The 16024-nt window shown below is 40.2% G+C and overlaps 1 protein-coding gene and 1 long non-coding RNA gene across 17 annotated transcripts in view; one reads left to right on the forward strand and one right to left on the reverse strand.

Annotated features, from left to right (window-relative positions):
* Positions 1-16024, forward strand: part of LOC309610605 — a 716737-nt gene that overhangs the window by 673909 nt on the left and 26804 nt on the right. The gene's annotated exons all lie outside the window — the stretch shown is intronic.
* EPB41L3 (erythrocyte membrane protein band 4.1 like 3) overlaps positions 1-16024 on the reverse strand; it is a 223328-nt gene that overhangs the window by 37632 nt on the left and 169672 nt on the right. For all 16 annotated transcript variants that reach the window (XM_082353502.1, XM_082353508.1, XM_082353507.1 and 13 more), the window contains exons 4-8: positions 13514-13618; positions 11970-12012; positions 6680-6755; positions 4459-4677; positions 4010-4097 (exon numbers count right to left, since the gene is read on the reverse strand). In XM_082353502.1, the coding sequence (XP_082209628.1) occupies positions 4010-4097; positions 4459-4677; positions 6680-6755; positions 11970-12012; positions 13514-13618 (531 nt within the window). The remainder of the gene's footprint in view (positions 1-4009; positions 4098-4458; positions 4678-6679; positions 6756-11969; positions 12013-13513; positions 13619-16024) is intronic.

Here is a 16024-nt window from a genome sequence, read left to right on the forward strand (position 1 = left end):
TGCAACTTGCTTTTGCTGCTTGCACAGTCCATCTTTGGGTCATCTCCTAGGGATGTGCAATGAGGGGTCCCAGAGGTCATCAGAGATGTTATATAAAGCTCAGGAGACACCCCACGAGCAGTCTATGCCCCCTCAATGTTGTGTCCCGGTGAAATCGGGGTAAAGTGAACGTCTGTGGTGGTCTTGAGTGGGGTGAGAACAAAGGACAGAAGGCAGTGCTGTGTGTGATATGCGGTCCCCACCCCCCGTGTCTCACTGGTTGTTGGAAGCAGGGTGTCGTGGAGGCGAAGCTGAGGTCTGAGACACGGTCATCGGCGGGGCTGTCCCGCTTTGAGTCACTGCAGCCCCAGCAAACGGGGGGAGGGAGACATGAAAGAATCCAAACGGGGGCTTCTGACTCATCCGTACGGGGGTGGGAGAGACTGACTTCCTAAATCCCGCCAGTGCAAAGCACAAGATGAACATTTCCAGAATCAGAAATAAATATTTTGGTCTCTCTCTGGGAACTGTGAGGTTACACATACAATTTAACTGATTTAAAATGAAATATTTTTCCTTGGAAACGTATCACTCCACTAGACACGAAATCACTCTATAGAAGTGGAAGGACTTGACGGCAGGATATTACAACATAATCAGATTTGAGGGGAATTCAAAGGCTCCGCCACTATTTATCAAGGGCTTTAACCTGAAAGAGTAATTTACAGAGCTATGACCTGATGCTGGAAGTAGGGTGGAGCGGAGGGCACGATGGACCCTGAGATCTAGCCGACCTGCTCCCAGGACCACACAGTCGACCCCCCAGGTCCTGAGCGGAAATGTCTGCATGAGCAGGGCTGCTGGAATAACGGCTCCTTGAGTCACTTTCTTTGTGATGAAGAACATAAGTGTAGGAAGCACTCTGGGCATTTACAACCTCTTCCATTATTATCTACTTTAAATCACTCCTTGGTATCTCTGAATCACAAGAAAGTGGAGTCCGTTTGTGGGGAAGATCGGAGGCTCCTGCGATTCATCCCTCCCTTGCCGTCTCCCACACACACTTCTCTGGGTCCCCAAAGCATTAATATCGCCAGCACAGCCCGAGCCAGCGGTGCTGCCACTAACCCCATGCCTCTTCCTTCTCCAGACCCAGGCTGGTGGAGAGCAGCCTCTGTTTATCCTGCTGACCTGGCCACGTGGTCAGCGCAGCGCCTGTCTAGCACGTGTTAAGCCACTACTTGTTTGCCGGAAGAAAAGGCAAATGAAGAAAGAAAATGGCAGGAATAAGTGGAGCTTAAAATTGATGGACGTTTCCATTTCATTCATGGCACAGCACCCAAAAAACGGATACTTTTGATATCAAGGTTACTGCCGCAGCCCATAGCATTGAGGTAGTAGCTTGATGAATCTTCTGTATCAAAAGCAATAACCGTGGTCTTTCTTGGGGACGTGTGTTTCCCTATCAATAAACATATTTAATGCTCCCTTTAGCAGGGAGCATTGAAGGAAGCCCTGGACAGCCTCAGCCTATCCTAATTAAAATAAACGAAGGTACTATTCTCTTAACTTAAAATCACTGTTCCAACTTTCCCATCCTTTATTATCTCCTGGTCCACGGGATATCCGATATGGATTTATAACTACATTTCAGAATCTTATATGAAATAAATGACTCTGACAGAGCCTATTCAGAGTGACATTAAATGACAAACAAGCAGAGACAGGCTTCCTAAGAAAAAAACAAAGCATTTAGAACAGGTTTTCCAAACCAAGGGACCTTCACCTAATATGGATATTTATTCTTCATACAGAGCTGTGGAGTCCAAGATCACAGTTCAGAATTTCTAACTAGGTCCTAGAGCTCAGGGCCTTCCAATACTATCAATAGAAGAGAAGCATCTCACTTATAACCGGAAATTAGCTCTAATTTAATTCAGTAAACTTCCTTCTTGAAATGATGGAGGGCGTCTGCATGAGAAAATGAAGTCCAAAACCAAATCATTTGTTATACTTAGTATTCACATGAAATCCTATCACAGGCTGCATTGGCACTTCCTTAATTCTCTCTCTTTTTTAACTGGCATAATTTCAAATCACATTATTGAATGACAAAGCAGCCATCTATTTTAATTCAGTCGCGATAGCCATGTTAAGTGATTTCATTTTTCCTGATAGGAACACAGATACATGCTGAGTTGCCCTTCTCCTAAATGGAGGCCCTCGCCTTTTATTTATTTTCCCCTGGGCAGTAAGTGAGTCATCGTGTGTAATGTAACTCAAAAATAGCTTTCGAGTCACTCAAATTTCCAGGCTACCTTCATTTTTGTCTTGTTTCCTTATCTTTCAGCCACGTAGGGAAAAACTCTAAGAGAAACACAATCTTAGTGCGTGTCCTTATTTTCTTTTTAAATCCTCATCCTACGTTATATCTGGCATAAACTATAAAACGCTATGTTATCCGAGCACAAAGTAAGTGAAAACGTGTAATAATTAACTGGCAAGTAAACAGGGCTATACCTGCTGTTGTAATTACACATGAATGTCAACGAGCTTGGCTCTCCGGTACCAGTGTCCCTGGTGTAAGCCCTAGCCAATTCTCAGGGATTTTGCTCTTGTTGCGGCCTGCAGGCCTCAGAAGTGCTCACCCTGAGTGACGTACAAAATGATCCACAGATGCAACCAATTCGACCTGCGTTCATTCGATCCTCACCATTTTCTCGTCCAAACTCACTCTCGATCTGTCAGGTCCCCAAATGCAGCATCAACAGAATGTACAGATCATAGATTTTCCTCCCAGGGGTCCCCAGGGCTGTTGAGATGTTTGCCTAAACAAAGCCGGCTGAAACCCTCTTCATTTCTTGGCCCCAAACTTGACTGTGTAAGACGCTCGCTCAGCTGGCAGCCTGTGACGTGCACGTTCTTGTGAGCCCCGGACTGTGTGATCGTGACCACTCTGCCCACCCGAAGTAAAGCCACATCCCCAGCCAAGAGCGACGTCATCGTGTCAGCCCAAATCAGAAGAAGCTGCCCCCGAACTTCAAGTACTGATCGTTTCAGCGCTGCTGAAGTACCAGAATCCATCCCTAAGAGCCTAACCCATTTCCTATGTTTCGCTGATAGAAGTTTTTGGGAAAGCTTGCCTCTGCTTCCACGGTGCTTTTATTCACAGCTGTTCAGATAACAGACTAACGGTCCATAGGCTCACTCTCTCACTGTCGAAAAATACACAGATTCTGGAAAAAGTGTGACATGGAGTAAAAGCTGCTGAAACATCCTCCCAACCTTAATCCAGTCCAATCCTGACTTCTCTCTTCGCAAGACTCTGGAACCAAGATACAGCCTCAACAATTCACCCATCCACTAGGCAATCTTTTCTTTTCTTTTTTTTTTTTTTTGGACAGGCAGAGAGGATTTATTTGTAGCAGAATTATTTATTACAGAGAATGTCCTGAAAATAAACTTGACCAAACACTACAATTAATGTGCTGTATGTAAGGATGGAGAATCCGTTTTATTACACACAGTGACTGAGAAAGTTCAAAACAAAACAAACCCAAAACTATAGTGCTTCTCCAGTTCTCTCTGCTCTCTTATCTTATCTCTTCCCTCTTTTTCTTTCTTTAAAAGACAAGTTAGGCAAAAAAATAAATAAATAAAATAAAAAGGTGATAGTGATGAGATGGAGAGCAGGGCTATTCTGGGACCCAAAGCTTTTATCAGCTCAGAAGATGGATCAAAGCCGTTCCCAGGAAAAATGAACCACTGTGATAGACTAGGCAATCTTAGCCTGGCTGGTTAATTTTAACTGAACTTCAAAATAACCATCTTATTTCAAAGCCCTGATTATTTGTCACAGTATCTAAACTTTACAGAGAGCTTTTAAAATTTAACATGAATTTTCTGAGTGCCTGGTGGGCATGACAACGGGGCATACACAGTACTTGGCATATAAACGTTTGTGACAACTGGGTCCTGGATACTGTTAAATAAAATTAGATGGAAGGCCTGGAGTTTAAAAAATGCATACCTTGGCATGATGTAAATCCACCCCATACATGGAGAGCTTTTTGGCGTTTTCCAAGAAATACATCTCTGCTTCTGCGGGCGTCATTCCTCTGATAAGAAAAAATGAGAGGTATTACAATGCTGTTTTTTTTTTTTTTTTTTTTTTTAACCTGGCGGAGCCATAATATTTTCCACTTAGCTCCCTTGCAAGTTCCCACAGAGGTACCAAAAGATTTGTACTCTGGGGGAGGCGGGGGGAGAATACCAGGAAAATGGCTTTTAGCAGAAACATCACAAGGACGTCCCGAGTGGGAGTGTAAATACCCAGAACTGTACCAGGTCCAGAACCTCACTCTGCTGAGTCCCACCCTTAAGGCACTGACTTCAGTCCCGGGAGACGCAGGTGGCACAGGGGATGCCCACCCGCCGAGCACAGCTTCAACGGACACTCCTGGGGCTCCTGCCGCTAACCTGTGGCTCTTGTGCAGCTCGATGACTTTGTCTTCTAGTTCTTTTGTGTGGTTTGGCGCGAAGCGGAACTCGCTGATGTAGTCACTGCCACACTCATCTGGGTCGTAGTCTCCCAGTTCTGACTGGACGGTGTACGAGCCCAACGTGGCAAGGGTGACAAAGGAGCAGGGCAGCCTGCCAGACACGATGTCATCGCGCAGCTGTAAGCAGAGGTAGTACCTTCCAGGAGCCAGAGGACGGGCAGAAAGCCAGCGTTAGGAGACTGGAAAGGAGACTGCCCAGTACAAAGTGGGCGGCAAGCAAGCTTTCCCTGCAGAATAATCCACTAGGACACATTGTCTAGCATCTGGATTTGGATCTAAATACTAGGGGAAGATACTTAGCTACAAAATACAATATTTAAGGGCATCTAGAGGCAAGTTCATAATAATACAGGGATTCATCGATGAGGCATAGAGTAAAAGAAACCTACAGACTATTTCTCTAACATTAAGATAACGTTGAAAGTCAAACAAAATCTCTGGCGGGGGAAATTATAATATAAAAATGGTGCTCTTAAATATAATGATTAGGTCCCAACTACCTAAAGGAAGTCTCATTTTGCTATCTAGATGAAAGGTCCTGCCACACGACCAAGACAAATTGCAGGTAACTCAACGGCTGCGCCATCATGAACACTACTTGCCACTTCCTGCGTTCCTGATGAGAGGAGCTTTCTCCTGGGTCAAGGTCTCATTTTTTTCTTTAGATAACTTCCTAGAATTCAACCCTTACGAAGACTAACTTTGAAGAATTATTACATTAAAATCTCATCACTAAAAGTAAACACTTCTAAATTGGGGGACTATGAAACATTTTCCATATAATTTTGCCAATATCATATGCAAATATCTCCATTAATAGCTGACTTTTACCTTCCCTGTTATTCTGCTTCTAAGAGTGACAGATATACTAACAGTAGAAGACTCCAAGGTAAGTGGGAACATTGATGAATTTTATGAACAGTCTTCATGGCCCAGCGTACGAGTATAAGAATAAAATATACCTTGTACCTTTCACATAAGAAACGAACCGTTAATCTGTTGAAGCTGAGGACTATGTTAAGGTCCCCTCTAAATACGGTTTTAAGCTGATGATATAAGTAAACGCCATGTAATCCAGATACAAAAATTTCAACACATTTCACAGGCCCTACACACATGACACAAATGGAAAGGAAATCATGCACTAGATTCCAACTCAACGTATATATACGCTCTCTAACCATAAATTAGCCACAATTAAATAGTCCCTCGACTACTAAAAAGTATCTTTATATAAGAAATTACAAATTGTCTTTTGATTTAATGAAAATATAAAAGAAATCTTCTGGAACTAGTTTTTTCCCTTCTCCTAACATGTCTGCTGAAATGATTTTTCATCATAGCAAGTGACAAAAGCTTTTTGAGTAATTTCTCTTTCCTGAAAAGCCTGCCAAGAAGGGTTGTCAGGCCACACTGCACAGTATCACTCTGACTGGCTATAAACTTACTACGAAACACAGTGAGAAAACCAAGGATTCCAAAGTAGAAAGCATTAGAAGAGGCCTAGAAGGACCCACAGCAAACCCAGAACGGCTTCATAAAGAGATTCTTCCTTATACTCAAAGCTCAGTCACCAGGCCAGACTGTTCGATTCCTTTCTTGATGCCTTTTCTCTAAAATGAATGAAACATCTTCCTTGTATACGGAAGGCGTGGAAGGTACACTCTTAGGTGTGCACGTGTTTATGTGCATTTGTGTGTGTGTGTGTGCAGGCCTGTGTGATTTTTTAAAACAGCCACCACGTATCAGACTGGTTATATAAAAAGGCATAAGCATCCGAAGACACGCTTTTGCTCTAAGTTTTGAAACAGGAGCACTAGGAATTGTCGTATCATTTAAGGCTGAATCCCATCGAATTTGACTGTGGTGGGTGGATGACAGCATCTCACTTCTGCGTGTTTTCCCACCAGGGTCAGGCAGAGGGAAGTATCAGCTTAGCACCAAAGATTCAACTGGGAACACATATGATGTGGCAAATCTTCTCATCGGATGTTTGCTCTCATTCAGTTGCCTTTTGTTTGCCATTTCAGTGTGGATGACCGTAAGGTTACCAGATGTAAGCCTGCTCTCCTCCCGAGAATTTAAGAGGAGCACAACCCCCAACATGCCTGCCTTTTTCACTGCCAACTTTCAAATACCTGGTGATATCTTCAGACAGCTGGGCAGGGTCTGGTGGGTAAAATTTCACATTAAATGAAAAGTGCCAAGCACCATCTGTGGAGAGGAGAAAAAATCAGAATAAAGTCTGAGACAATCCCTTTGTACCTATTATACTAAGAGGTAGCTAGAACTGCCCTAACTCCAGGCACTAACACCCAAGCAACATTTTAATCATCAATGGAAAACAGGGACGTCTCCTTTCAGTGAAACTCACAGGTAACTCCGAAACTTCCTCCAGTTTCTAATCTTCTGCCCCATCAAATCCTTTACTGGGGTTTCTAACTAGCAAGGAAATTGACTAAACTTCCTCCCTTTCTCAGGGACAAAGGCCTTGGGAAGAGGGAAAAAAAGTAAACGAGACAGATAAGCCTCAATCAGACGAGTCTAGGGCTGACCGGATCTATTCTCTGAAGTTCTGGAGAGCTCACATACCAACATTACAGACAGAATCCCATTTCCTTTGTCCCTTCTGCTTTGTTATTACAGGTCAGATCCCAGAATAATACATGTCAAGGGACTGTTCAGGATATCTGTATTTTATGGGAAAGGTTTGCTGTCGTATTGAGAGATGAGCGGCTCTGTGGGCCATTCGGAAAGTTCTTTCCTTACTTGGGGAGATTTCTGATGGAAGAGACCGGGGGGGGGGGGTATTTGCTGTGCATTACCAAGCCCAGCCCTCCTCCTCAGCCCCTGATCAGGACGGTCCTCACTGCACGCGGCCGCCCCTCCTCCTGTGGCCTCTCCTATGGCCTCTCCAGCGGGGAAGGGGGTCACCCAGACGTCAGCTCACAGGCACCTGCTCCCCGGACTGTCCATATGTAAACGTGAGACATTACAAGCCTTCCTGAGTGCTCCGTTTCATCCATGCGTTCTCTAGTTGTGTATACCTAACCATGTTTACCACCGTAAATGAGAATAAAACCCACCTTTTCTTCTTTTCGGCATTTACTCTCTCTGTGATCACCCCTGTCACTTATTTTCACCTTGGTCTCTCTGTCTGGCCTTTTAATAAATGCGGTACATTACTGAAGGCTGGGTGCTCCTTCGCTGGGAACTGTTTCCATGTCTTCCCTCCACCCAGTAAGCACGCTCCAAGGGCCCGGGCCCTGCTCGTTCTGAACGGCGGCTTGGAGGACCCTCCTGGTCTCCCAGCTTCCATGCTGGAGGCCTTTCCTCTGAGCCGTGGTCTCCCTTTTGCTCTGACCTCGTGGTCCAGCCCTCACGCTTCAAATGCCCTCCTAAGACTTCCAAACACCCCCTTCTCCTATTCAGTGACTCCTGGAAGCTCCATTCTCTCCCCGAGTCCTTCCCAAACATTCACAAGAAAGGGACAACATCCTAAGTACCGCCCGGCTCCTTCCTTTGAACTGTTCTCTTGCTTCTTGAGGAGCAAATACTTAGCTGCAGAGGTCACCTATATTTCTGTCATCCATGGCATAGTCTACTCACTAATTCTGGCTTATTCTGGACACCGCTATTCATATTACACTTAGAGGTCCACCTGGCAGGGACACCATTTGAGTTGCCTTATAAAGGACTTGGTATAGGGACCGGGTATTACTGGGTGTTTCGTGCCATTTCTAAACCACTAAGAAAATATTCCCAAAACATGGGCTGTAAGAATTACAAGCCATAAAATATCTGGCAATCAAATATATTTCTAGCGATTATTTTTCCCACTGTTCTCAAAAATGTCCTCTTGCTATTCTAAAATTAACAAGTCTGATTTGGTTTTACTTTCCTATTGACTCCTATTCACCTCCTGCTAAAATGGAATGCTTGCCAGCAGTGAGGTTCATCATGAGAGCTGGTTTCCCCGCAAGCAACTGGAATGAAAGCTAATGGATTCGTTATGGGAAATGGATTTATTGTTCTTTTATAATTTTTATCCACTTCAAAGTGAATCCAATGAATCGTTTAGCAATGTAATTAAACTCATAATAAATTCAGGGTAAACACTCCAAGTTGGAAACTAAGAGGGAATAAAAATAGAAGAAAGATATTTCAATGCAAAAATCCTCATTACAGGAAAGTGACTTTCAAATGATCATGGGCCTAAGAAGCATCTGAGGGGCTTGTTAAAAATGCCAATCCCTCGGCCCTACTCAGAGGCTTTTATTCCGGAGATGTGCATTATGGCCTAGGAACTTGTGATTTTAATAAACACCCTAATGGTTCTAATACACTTGGGCTCAGGGACCGCACTTTGAAAATCATTAATCCCAAGGAATCTTCTTTCCTAAGGTTATAAGCCAATCAAATATGAGGTTTTGCAGGACATTATTTTGAAAGGGTGGGAAAGTTTAAGGAAAACACAATCTACACCACAATCAAGAAAAAAAAAAAAAAAACCAGTGAAATGAGGTGTAACATTTGAAATTAATGAGAGAGGCAGATTAAAGCTGAAATACATATCCTCGTAAAGAATCTGGTAGAAACAAATCACTGGGAGGCTATAGTTATGCCATAAATAGGTTTGTGAGCGAGCCTATGTCTGATCAGATGACGGCTCTGGTTAGAGACGGAAATGCAAGAGCTTGAATGCATTAAAATGACATTCTATAAGGCTGATATAGGATTTTAAATTCCAAATTTATGATAATCAGAAAACTGTGAAACTGAAGAGAATTCATTCTTATGAAAAAATTCTAATTTTAGTCTTCTATGCTTGCCAAATCTTAAAATTTCTAAATATACTATGTTTATAGCATAAATCACTATATATCATATATTCTATATCATGAAGTTACTATATCATAAATATACTATGTATCAGAATATATTTAGAAATTTTAGATCTGCTAGGCATAAAAGATGACTGGAATAAGAATTTTTTTTCATAAGAACTAACTCTTCAGGCTCAGAATTTTCTATTTCTCATAAATTCATAACTTAAAATCTTTATCAGCTTGATTGCCATTCGCCATTCTCTTGAAGATCTCATTCTAGAGACCTACTGTGGACTTAACAGCATAAAAATAATGGAAATATCCTTTTATTATTGATATTTATGTTCAGAAAGAGGAAGTGATTATACAATAATTACATTAGCTCTGATAATACTTTTCTGCCTTGATAGAATGTACCTTTTGTGGAAAGAAGGCATTTTGTGCATGGGAAACAATAAGGAATATAGATGAAAACACCCAATTCCATTCCTAAAAAATTCCAATTTTTTCTTGTCTCCTCCTTTATCTGCATGATTGTCACTTGGTTTTCTTTATGTTGCTGTCACAAACACTGCCTAATCTGCATGAGGAAAATATCCTCTAAATCTCATGTTCTGATTGTCCCCTAAACTTCATCTCTTAGAAAGGAAGGTCGGAGACAGGATAAATGGGAAATGAAGGAAAAAAAGAATTCCATTAACAGCAGAAAAGAAAATTAACTGTTGTTACAGCCTTTCTTGTAACAGTATAATTAATGACTTATCCTTGAACATTTAATATATTTTCAAAGTGCTCTGTAATTATAAAATCAACCAAGTACGAAACAGCGTTTTATTAATTAGGTGAATATAGAGGACTTAAAGCACATGAAATGTTAAGATATTCAGCACATCTGCTTTTAATAACTCCATAAAAAGATCCTTAGAATATATTCATCATCTTAAAGTTTTTACTAGGACTCTGAAGTTTTCACCTTCTTATCACAACTGTAGCTGTCCCTGGTTTTAATCCCAACTTAGTTCTATCAAACTACTTCACTATCAAGTTTCTGATTAGTGACCACACCAAATTCCTCTCGAAACTATGGTAAAGATGTTTTCGTTGCATAAAGAATTATCAGACTCTCTAATATCTAGAAGCATAGCGAATTTTTTGCTTCTTTTGAGATATTATCTAGTACTAAGCCATTTCAAACTGCTCGCTACTAATTACTTTTTATTAGCATGTAGGGTATTTTAAGACCTCAGAACATTCAAAGGCACTAGAAAGATTTGCTCTCTCTTTTAATAGTAACTTTGATGGGAAGGCTGTTCTTATTAATAAATTGGTCTTAAATTTAATCTTCAAATAGAATCAGTTGTTCTGGAAAATTAAACTAGATTTTATTGATAAAAAATGAACTGCTTGAAAAAAATTAACTAGTTAGTTGAAATTATAAAATATATCCATGTTTTACCATTTATCCATAGTAAAAGGCAACAGCTACAGAAAAGGCTTAAAAATAAAAAAATTCCTCTTTCTCAACCCCCTACCCTGCAGTGCCACTTCTGGAGGTATAGGTATTTCCATATACCTATATATGCATAACTCATTTTAAACAAATATGAATTATTTCTCTAAGGTCTCACTAATGAGAGCTAAAACATATTTATTCTACCTCATTCTATTTAACAGCTACCTAGTATTTCAAGGTATGGCTATTTCATGATCGATTTAATCATTTCTTTATAAATGGATATTTAAGTTGCTTTGAGTCTTCTTCTATTGCCAATGGTATGACAATGAACTTTCCTACATGTACACACATGTAGACACTCCTCTCTTAAGCAGACACTGGATACATTTCTACAAGTAAAATCAGGGGTCAAAGAATAAGCACATTTTAAATTTTAATAAATACTGACACAAAGTGCCTTCTTAAAGGGTTATATTTCTACCAATTGTGTACAAAATTGCCAGTGTAGGGCATTATTAAACTTTTAAAATCTTTGCTAATCTGAATAGGTGAAAAATGTCTCATTTTAATTTGCATTTAATTATTACTAAGACTTAGCACCTTTTCTAATACTTATTAGCTACTTGTATTTAAATTTTCTGAGTGGCTCATGTAATTGTTTTCTGCGCTAGGAAATGTCCATTTCTTAAATTGCCTTTAGGGCTAAGAAAAGAAGACATCACCAGACAGTAAACTTCAGTCTGACTTGTTACTCCATTTCTAAGCTATTAAATGACTATTACTTTTAGCTTGACTGCTTGCCTTGCATACTTTGGTGGCAGTTAGGTTTAATACAACATTAATAATTAAGTTTGAAACTTTTAGATGATTGTCAACGGGGGCATCACTTGATTAAATCATATCTCACATCTCTGAACAGGCAAGGGAATAGGTCAAGTGTCATGTCATTTTATTCCCGGGTCGTGATCATTAATAATGGGTATCTGAGCTAGACCAACCTGCCAAAGATAAAATTTGAGATCTTAATCTGTCTTTCAAAATACCGTATTCACACCAGCCACGTGGGTATGAGCTACCACTTCAGATAACCCCACCCTTTGAAAATCTTCCTATTTCTACACATAATAATCCAAAAGAACTTACTTCGAATCTGTTTTTTAATTTCCTTAGCAGGGTCCAACCAATTCTGAAAAAGAAGTGAGAGTCTGAATATGAATCAGAGCAGAATGGAGATGACTTAGTGTTGACTGGGTAGAGATGAACTAAACGTATTTGAGAAGCAGTGGCTGCTGGAAGGCTCCCCCAGCTGGGTCCTTCCCCTACATCTGGTGCCCCTTCACTAGTCCTGCGAGGGCCCAGGCTCTGGTCTAATGAGAAGATGTGTGTGCACACAATTCAGGCTTGACAAAGTTCTTTTCTTTTACAACAAGTGCCTTCAGGGATTCAAGCTAGCACAGAAACAGAGGGGAAAAAATGGTGGATTCTATGTTCAAACAAGTTACAAGCATGAGCTGAAGATACAGTCATCCTTCGGTAACCACAGGGGATTGGTTCCAGGACCCCAGGTAACACCAAAATCTGAGGATGCTCAAGTCCCTTATATAAAATGGCACAGTATTTGTATATAACCTATGCAACGCCCCCATATACTTGAAATCATTTCTAATACCTAATTCAAGGGACATGCTATGTAAATACTTGCTGGTGCACTGGCAAATTCAAATTTTGCTTTTTGGAACTTTCTGGAACTTAAAAAAAATATTTTTGATCTGCTGTTGGTTGAATCTGCAGATGCAGAACCCAAGAACACAGAGAGCTGACTCTGCATGTAACTTGACCACTGATGTCCTAGCCATTCAGTCCCATGCAGCGACTTCTGTGATTATAGATTTTAAGGCACCTTCTTAGAATGCTTTCCTAACAAATGAACACTTGTTTGACATGATTTTCCTCATCAGAACACTCAGGTGTTTAATAATGAAGTTAGACATCATCCACGGAATTCAGTAAAGATAAAGTACGATTCACTAACGAACGACAACCAAACAAGTGACATTTAATGAGCACAATTGCTGTGGCTCAGTTTCCAGCATTAAGGAAACAATTTCTTCTTCCTTATCTTTCAGGCAGTTGGGGGGATAAGTGAGATAAAGGCCTGAAGAGACTGCAGCAGGTATAAGAGTCTACAGAGGTTTTACATGTAACATTAAACGTGGACTGAATACATTAACTTGCTTGCCTTGTACACCAGGTCTGTACATGATTCATCTCATATTGTGATTCAGCAAGAATATGAAAGTGTAATAAGATGGCATCCAGTGAACATGTTTTCTGTATAATTATCAATGTATATGATTCTCATTGGCTCAAATCCATGGAAATATATCATCCCCCCAAAGCACCATATAAAATGCTTTTCTGGAACCTAAAGAACTCAAGCATGAAAAGCAGAAACGCTGACTGACTGACTGTTTCCAAAAGACTCAAGATTAAAGGAAGTTGTCAATAATTTCCTTCATGAAGAAATAAGGTGATTAACAGCATTTAGGGCCTTGGATAATAAATGTGAGGGCGTGGGAGTACGAGGGGAGGTGGAGAAAACGATTTACCAATTCAGTTTCAGCTCACTTTCTTGCAGTGAAGCACAGTTGAAGCCATAATACTTTGTATTGCTTTCAACCACTCACCTTCTGGTTTTCAGCATCTTGATATGTAAGCCCAAAATAGTCTTTTTCTAGCAAATTCAGATGTTCACATACTTTATCAAACAGCACTTGGCCTCTGGAGCGTTTCTATGGAGAACAAAACAGAAAAACGAGTCAACACACACCAAGAAAGTTCTCTCAATTGCCACGAACAAAAATGGGTAAAATTTAAAATCTTGCTTGTTGTAACTGTTCAGTAAATAACAAGCAGGTTTGATCACTTTACCGTCTCCTTTTTAACTAGAAAAAAGGCTCAATAAAGTGGATCTAATCCTACAAGAGGTAGCTCCTACAGAACAAACAAATAAATAAAAAAAATAACTCCTGTCAGTGAGTAAGTACAGGCAACCTGCGGATGATTTCAAAACGGAAGTAGTTGGGGAAATGAAGTGGTGCTTGGAAGCCTCAAATATATTGTGAAACACAAAAATCCCGACGGTGAGCGCATTAAAGGGCCAACCACAGCTGTGTTTCGGAATACCCACGCTCACTCCCCCAGGTTATCAGGCTCTGGGCCTGAGAAGAATTAACCCCATTCCTTGTCTTAGGTGGAAGTCCCCTTCAAACTTTCTATCCCAGTCCTTACTTAGAAATTCTAGCTATGGATCACTTTCTAAAGCCCATTAAACTTTATTAGTTTTTGTTTACAGCCACAAATTTCAATTTTGTATCACAGAGTTCAACTTTCTCTTAATTTTTTTTTTTTAGAGAAATCCTTTCTATTAAACATAACAAACATGTTCATTAAGTTTAAAGATTTAAATTATCATTTATAAATGTAAGATGTAGATATATATGTGCTGTATTTTTGGCCATAAAGCAGTCAATTGGAGAAAGAAAAAAGGCAGTCATCTGGGGAAAAAAAAATCCATCAGCTTAATTTATGGTGATATACAGTATCATATTTTCATCAAAGGTCTTTTAAACTTGGCCTTGGAGTCGGAGATGGATTAACTGGAAGCAATTAAGCTAAACTACATTTTGTCTGTGCAGTACCAACATTTCACATCTCGTACCTTAAGCGTATTTGTCTTTAAGATTTAATGTAGTAAGAGAAAAATAAGAAAATTGATAAACAATGGGCATACCAAAAGAGTAAGTATCCAGAAGACGTGTTAGTGGTATGTATTACTGTGCAACCGCAAATATATTGGAAATTACTTAGTCCCCTCAAGCATGGCTATTTAGGAGAAAAGATAAATGTAGGATAGAAAAGTGAAGCCTGAATTGTAACCAGCTGAATAATCAATGTTGAATTTGAAAAAAGTTTAATAGTGTATGAAAATAAATTACATGTTAGCTAAACTGTGTAACATTGTTCAATGGATATAAATAAATGGTATGACAATGAAATGCTGCTCACTGGTTTAAATCCTTTATTTGTAAATAACAGCATATTGCTTCTGAATAATGCTTAACAAATTATAAAGTTTGCACCAAAAAAAACTGGTTCTTCTGATGCTTCCATTGGTATGATGTCCAATTTAGAGATAAGAACACAGAGGTTCAGAGGAGTTACATGGGAGAGGCAGTCTTAGTGTTGCCTATGACGGCAGCTTTAATAGGTAAACCTGGCTTTGAGTCTTCCTTATGTCCCTTGCAGCTGTGCGGACCTCGAAGCTTTCCCTCTGTAAAACGGGTATGATTCCATCTACTTCTTTGTAATGGTTGACATTAAAATGAAACAAAGTATTCCAACTTGGTCCAGTGATAACACATGTCAAGCATCCCACAAATGTCAGCTATTGATATTATCAGCCTACGTGATTGATAAATGGCAGAATATGTAATATAGAACTCACTAGGCATTTCTGTGGTAGGAGCACATATACAGCTCCTTGTGGTGTCAATAAGCAGCCTTATTATTAATATGCCCTGCTCTTTCTTCAGATATCAATTATCTGCTTACTGTCTAACTGCTTTAACTAGAACACAACACACACCCACACACACACACACACACAAATACACAGCAGTGTCTGGCCAAGTACTTTCTCAATGAGTAAAAACAAATCAAAACAAACACAATAAACCTTCCTCTACAAAGCCTTCTACATCCTCTGAGCCAGCAGACCACAGCCAGGCCCTCAATGGAGGAATTATTCTGGTCATGCTGCAGGCGGCCTTGGGCATTGTTTTATTAGCTGTCTTCTGGCTGCTGTCTTCTCCCTTTTGTCTAACAGGTGGAATGATTAGCTCAAGCACAGACCACTGTACTAACTGGTTCTTAATTTTCTGGCTTCTCACCATTTGATTTCTATTAATGAACCACAGCTCTCTCTTGAACAGACCAGATTTTTTCTTACTGTTTTAAACGTATTTGAACACTATAAACAGTCCTTAAGACAATCACATAGTGGTCCATTCTTCACTGTGAAGGGTTTTTGGGTCTGTTTCTGTTTGTTTTGGCCCTAAGAACTAAGACGGGTTGTCTAGAATCTGCTATAGATGGTTATATGTAAACAGTGAAATTCCTATCTGCCAAACATCACC

This window comes from Balaenoptera borealis (genome assembly GCF_965194805.1).
Source record: "Balaenoptera borealis genome assembly, chromosome: 14".
NCBI lineage: Eukaryota > Metazoa > Chordata > Mammalia > Artiodactyla > Balaenopteridae > Balaenoptera > Balaenoptera borealis.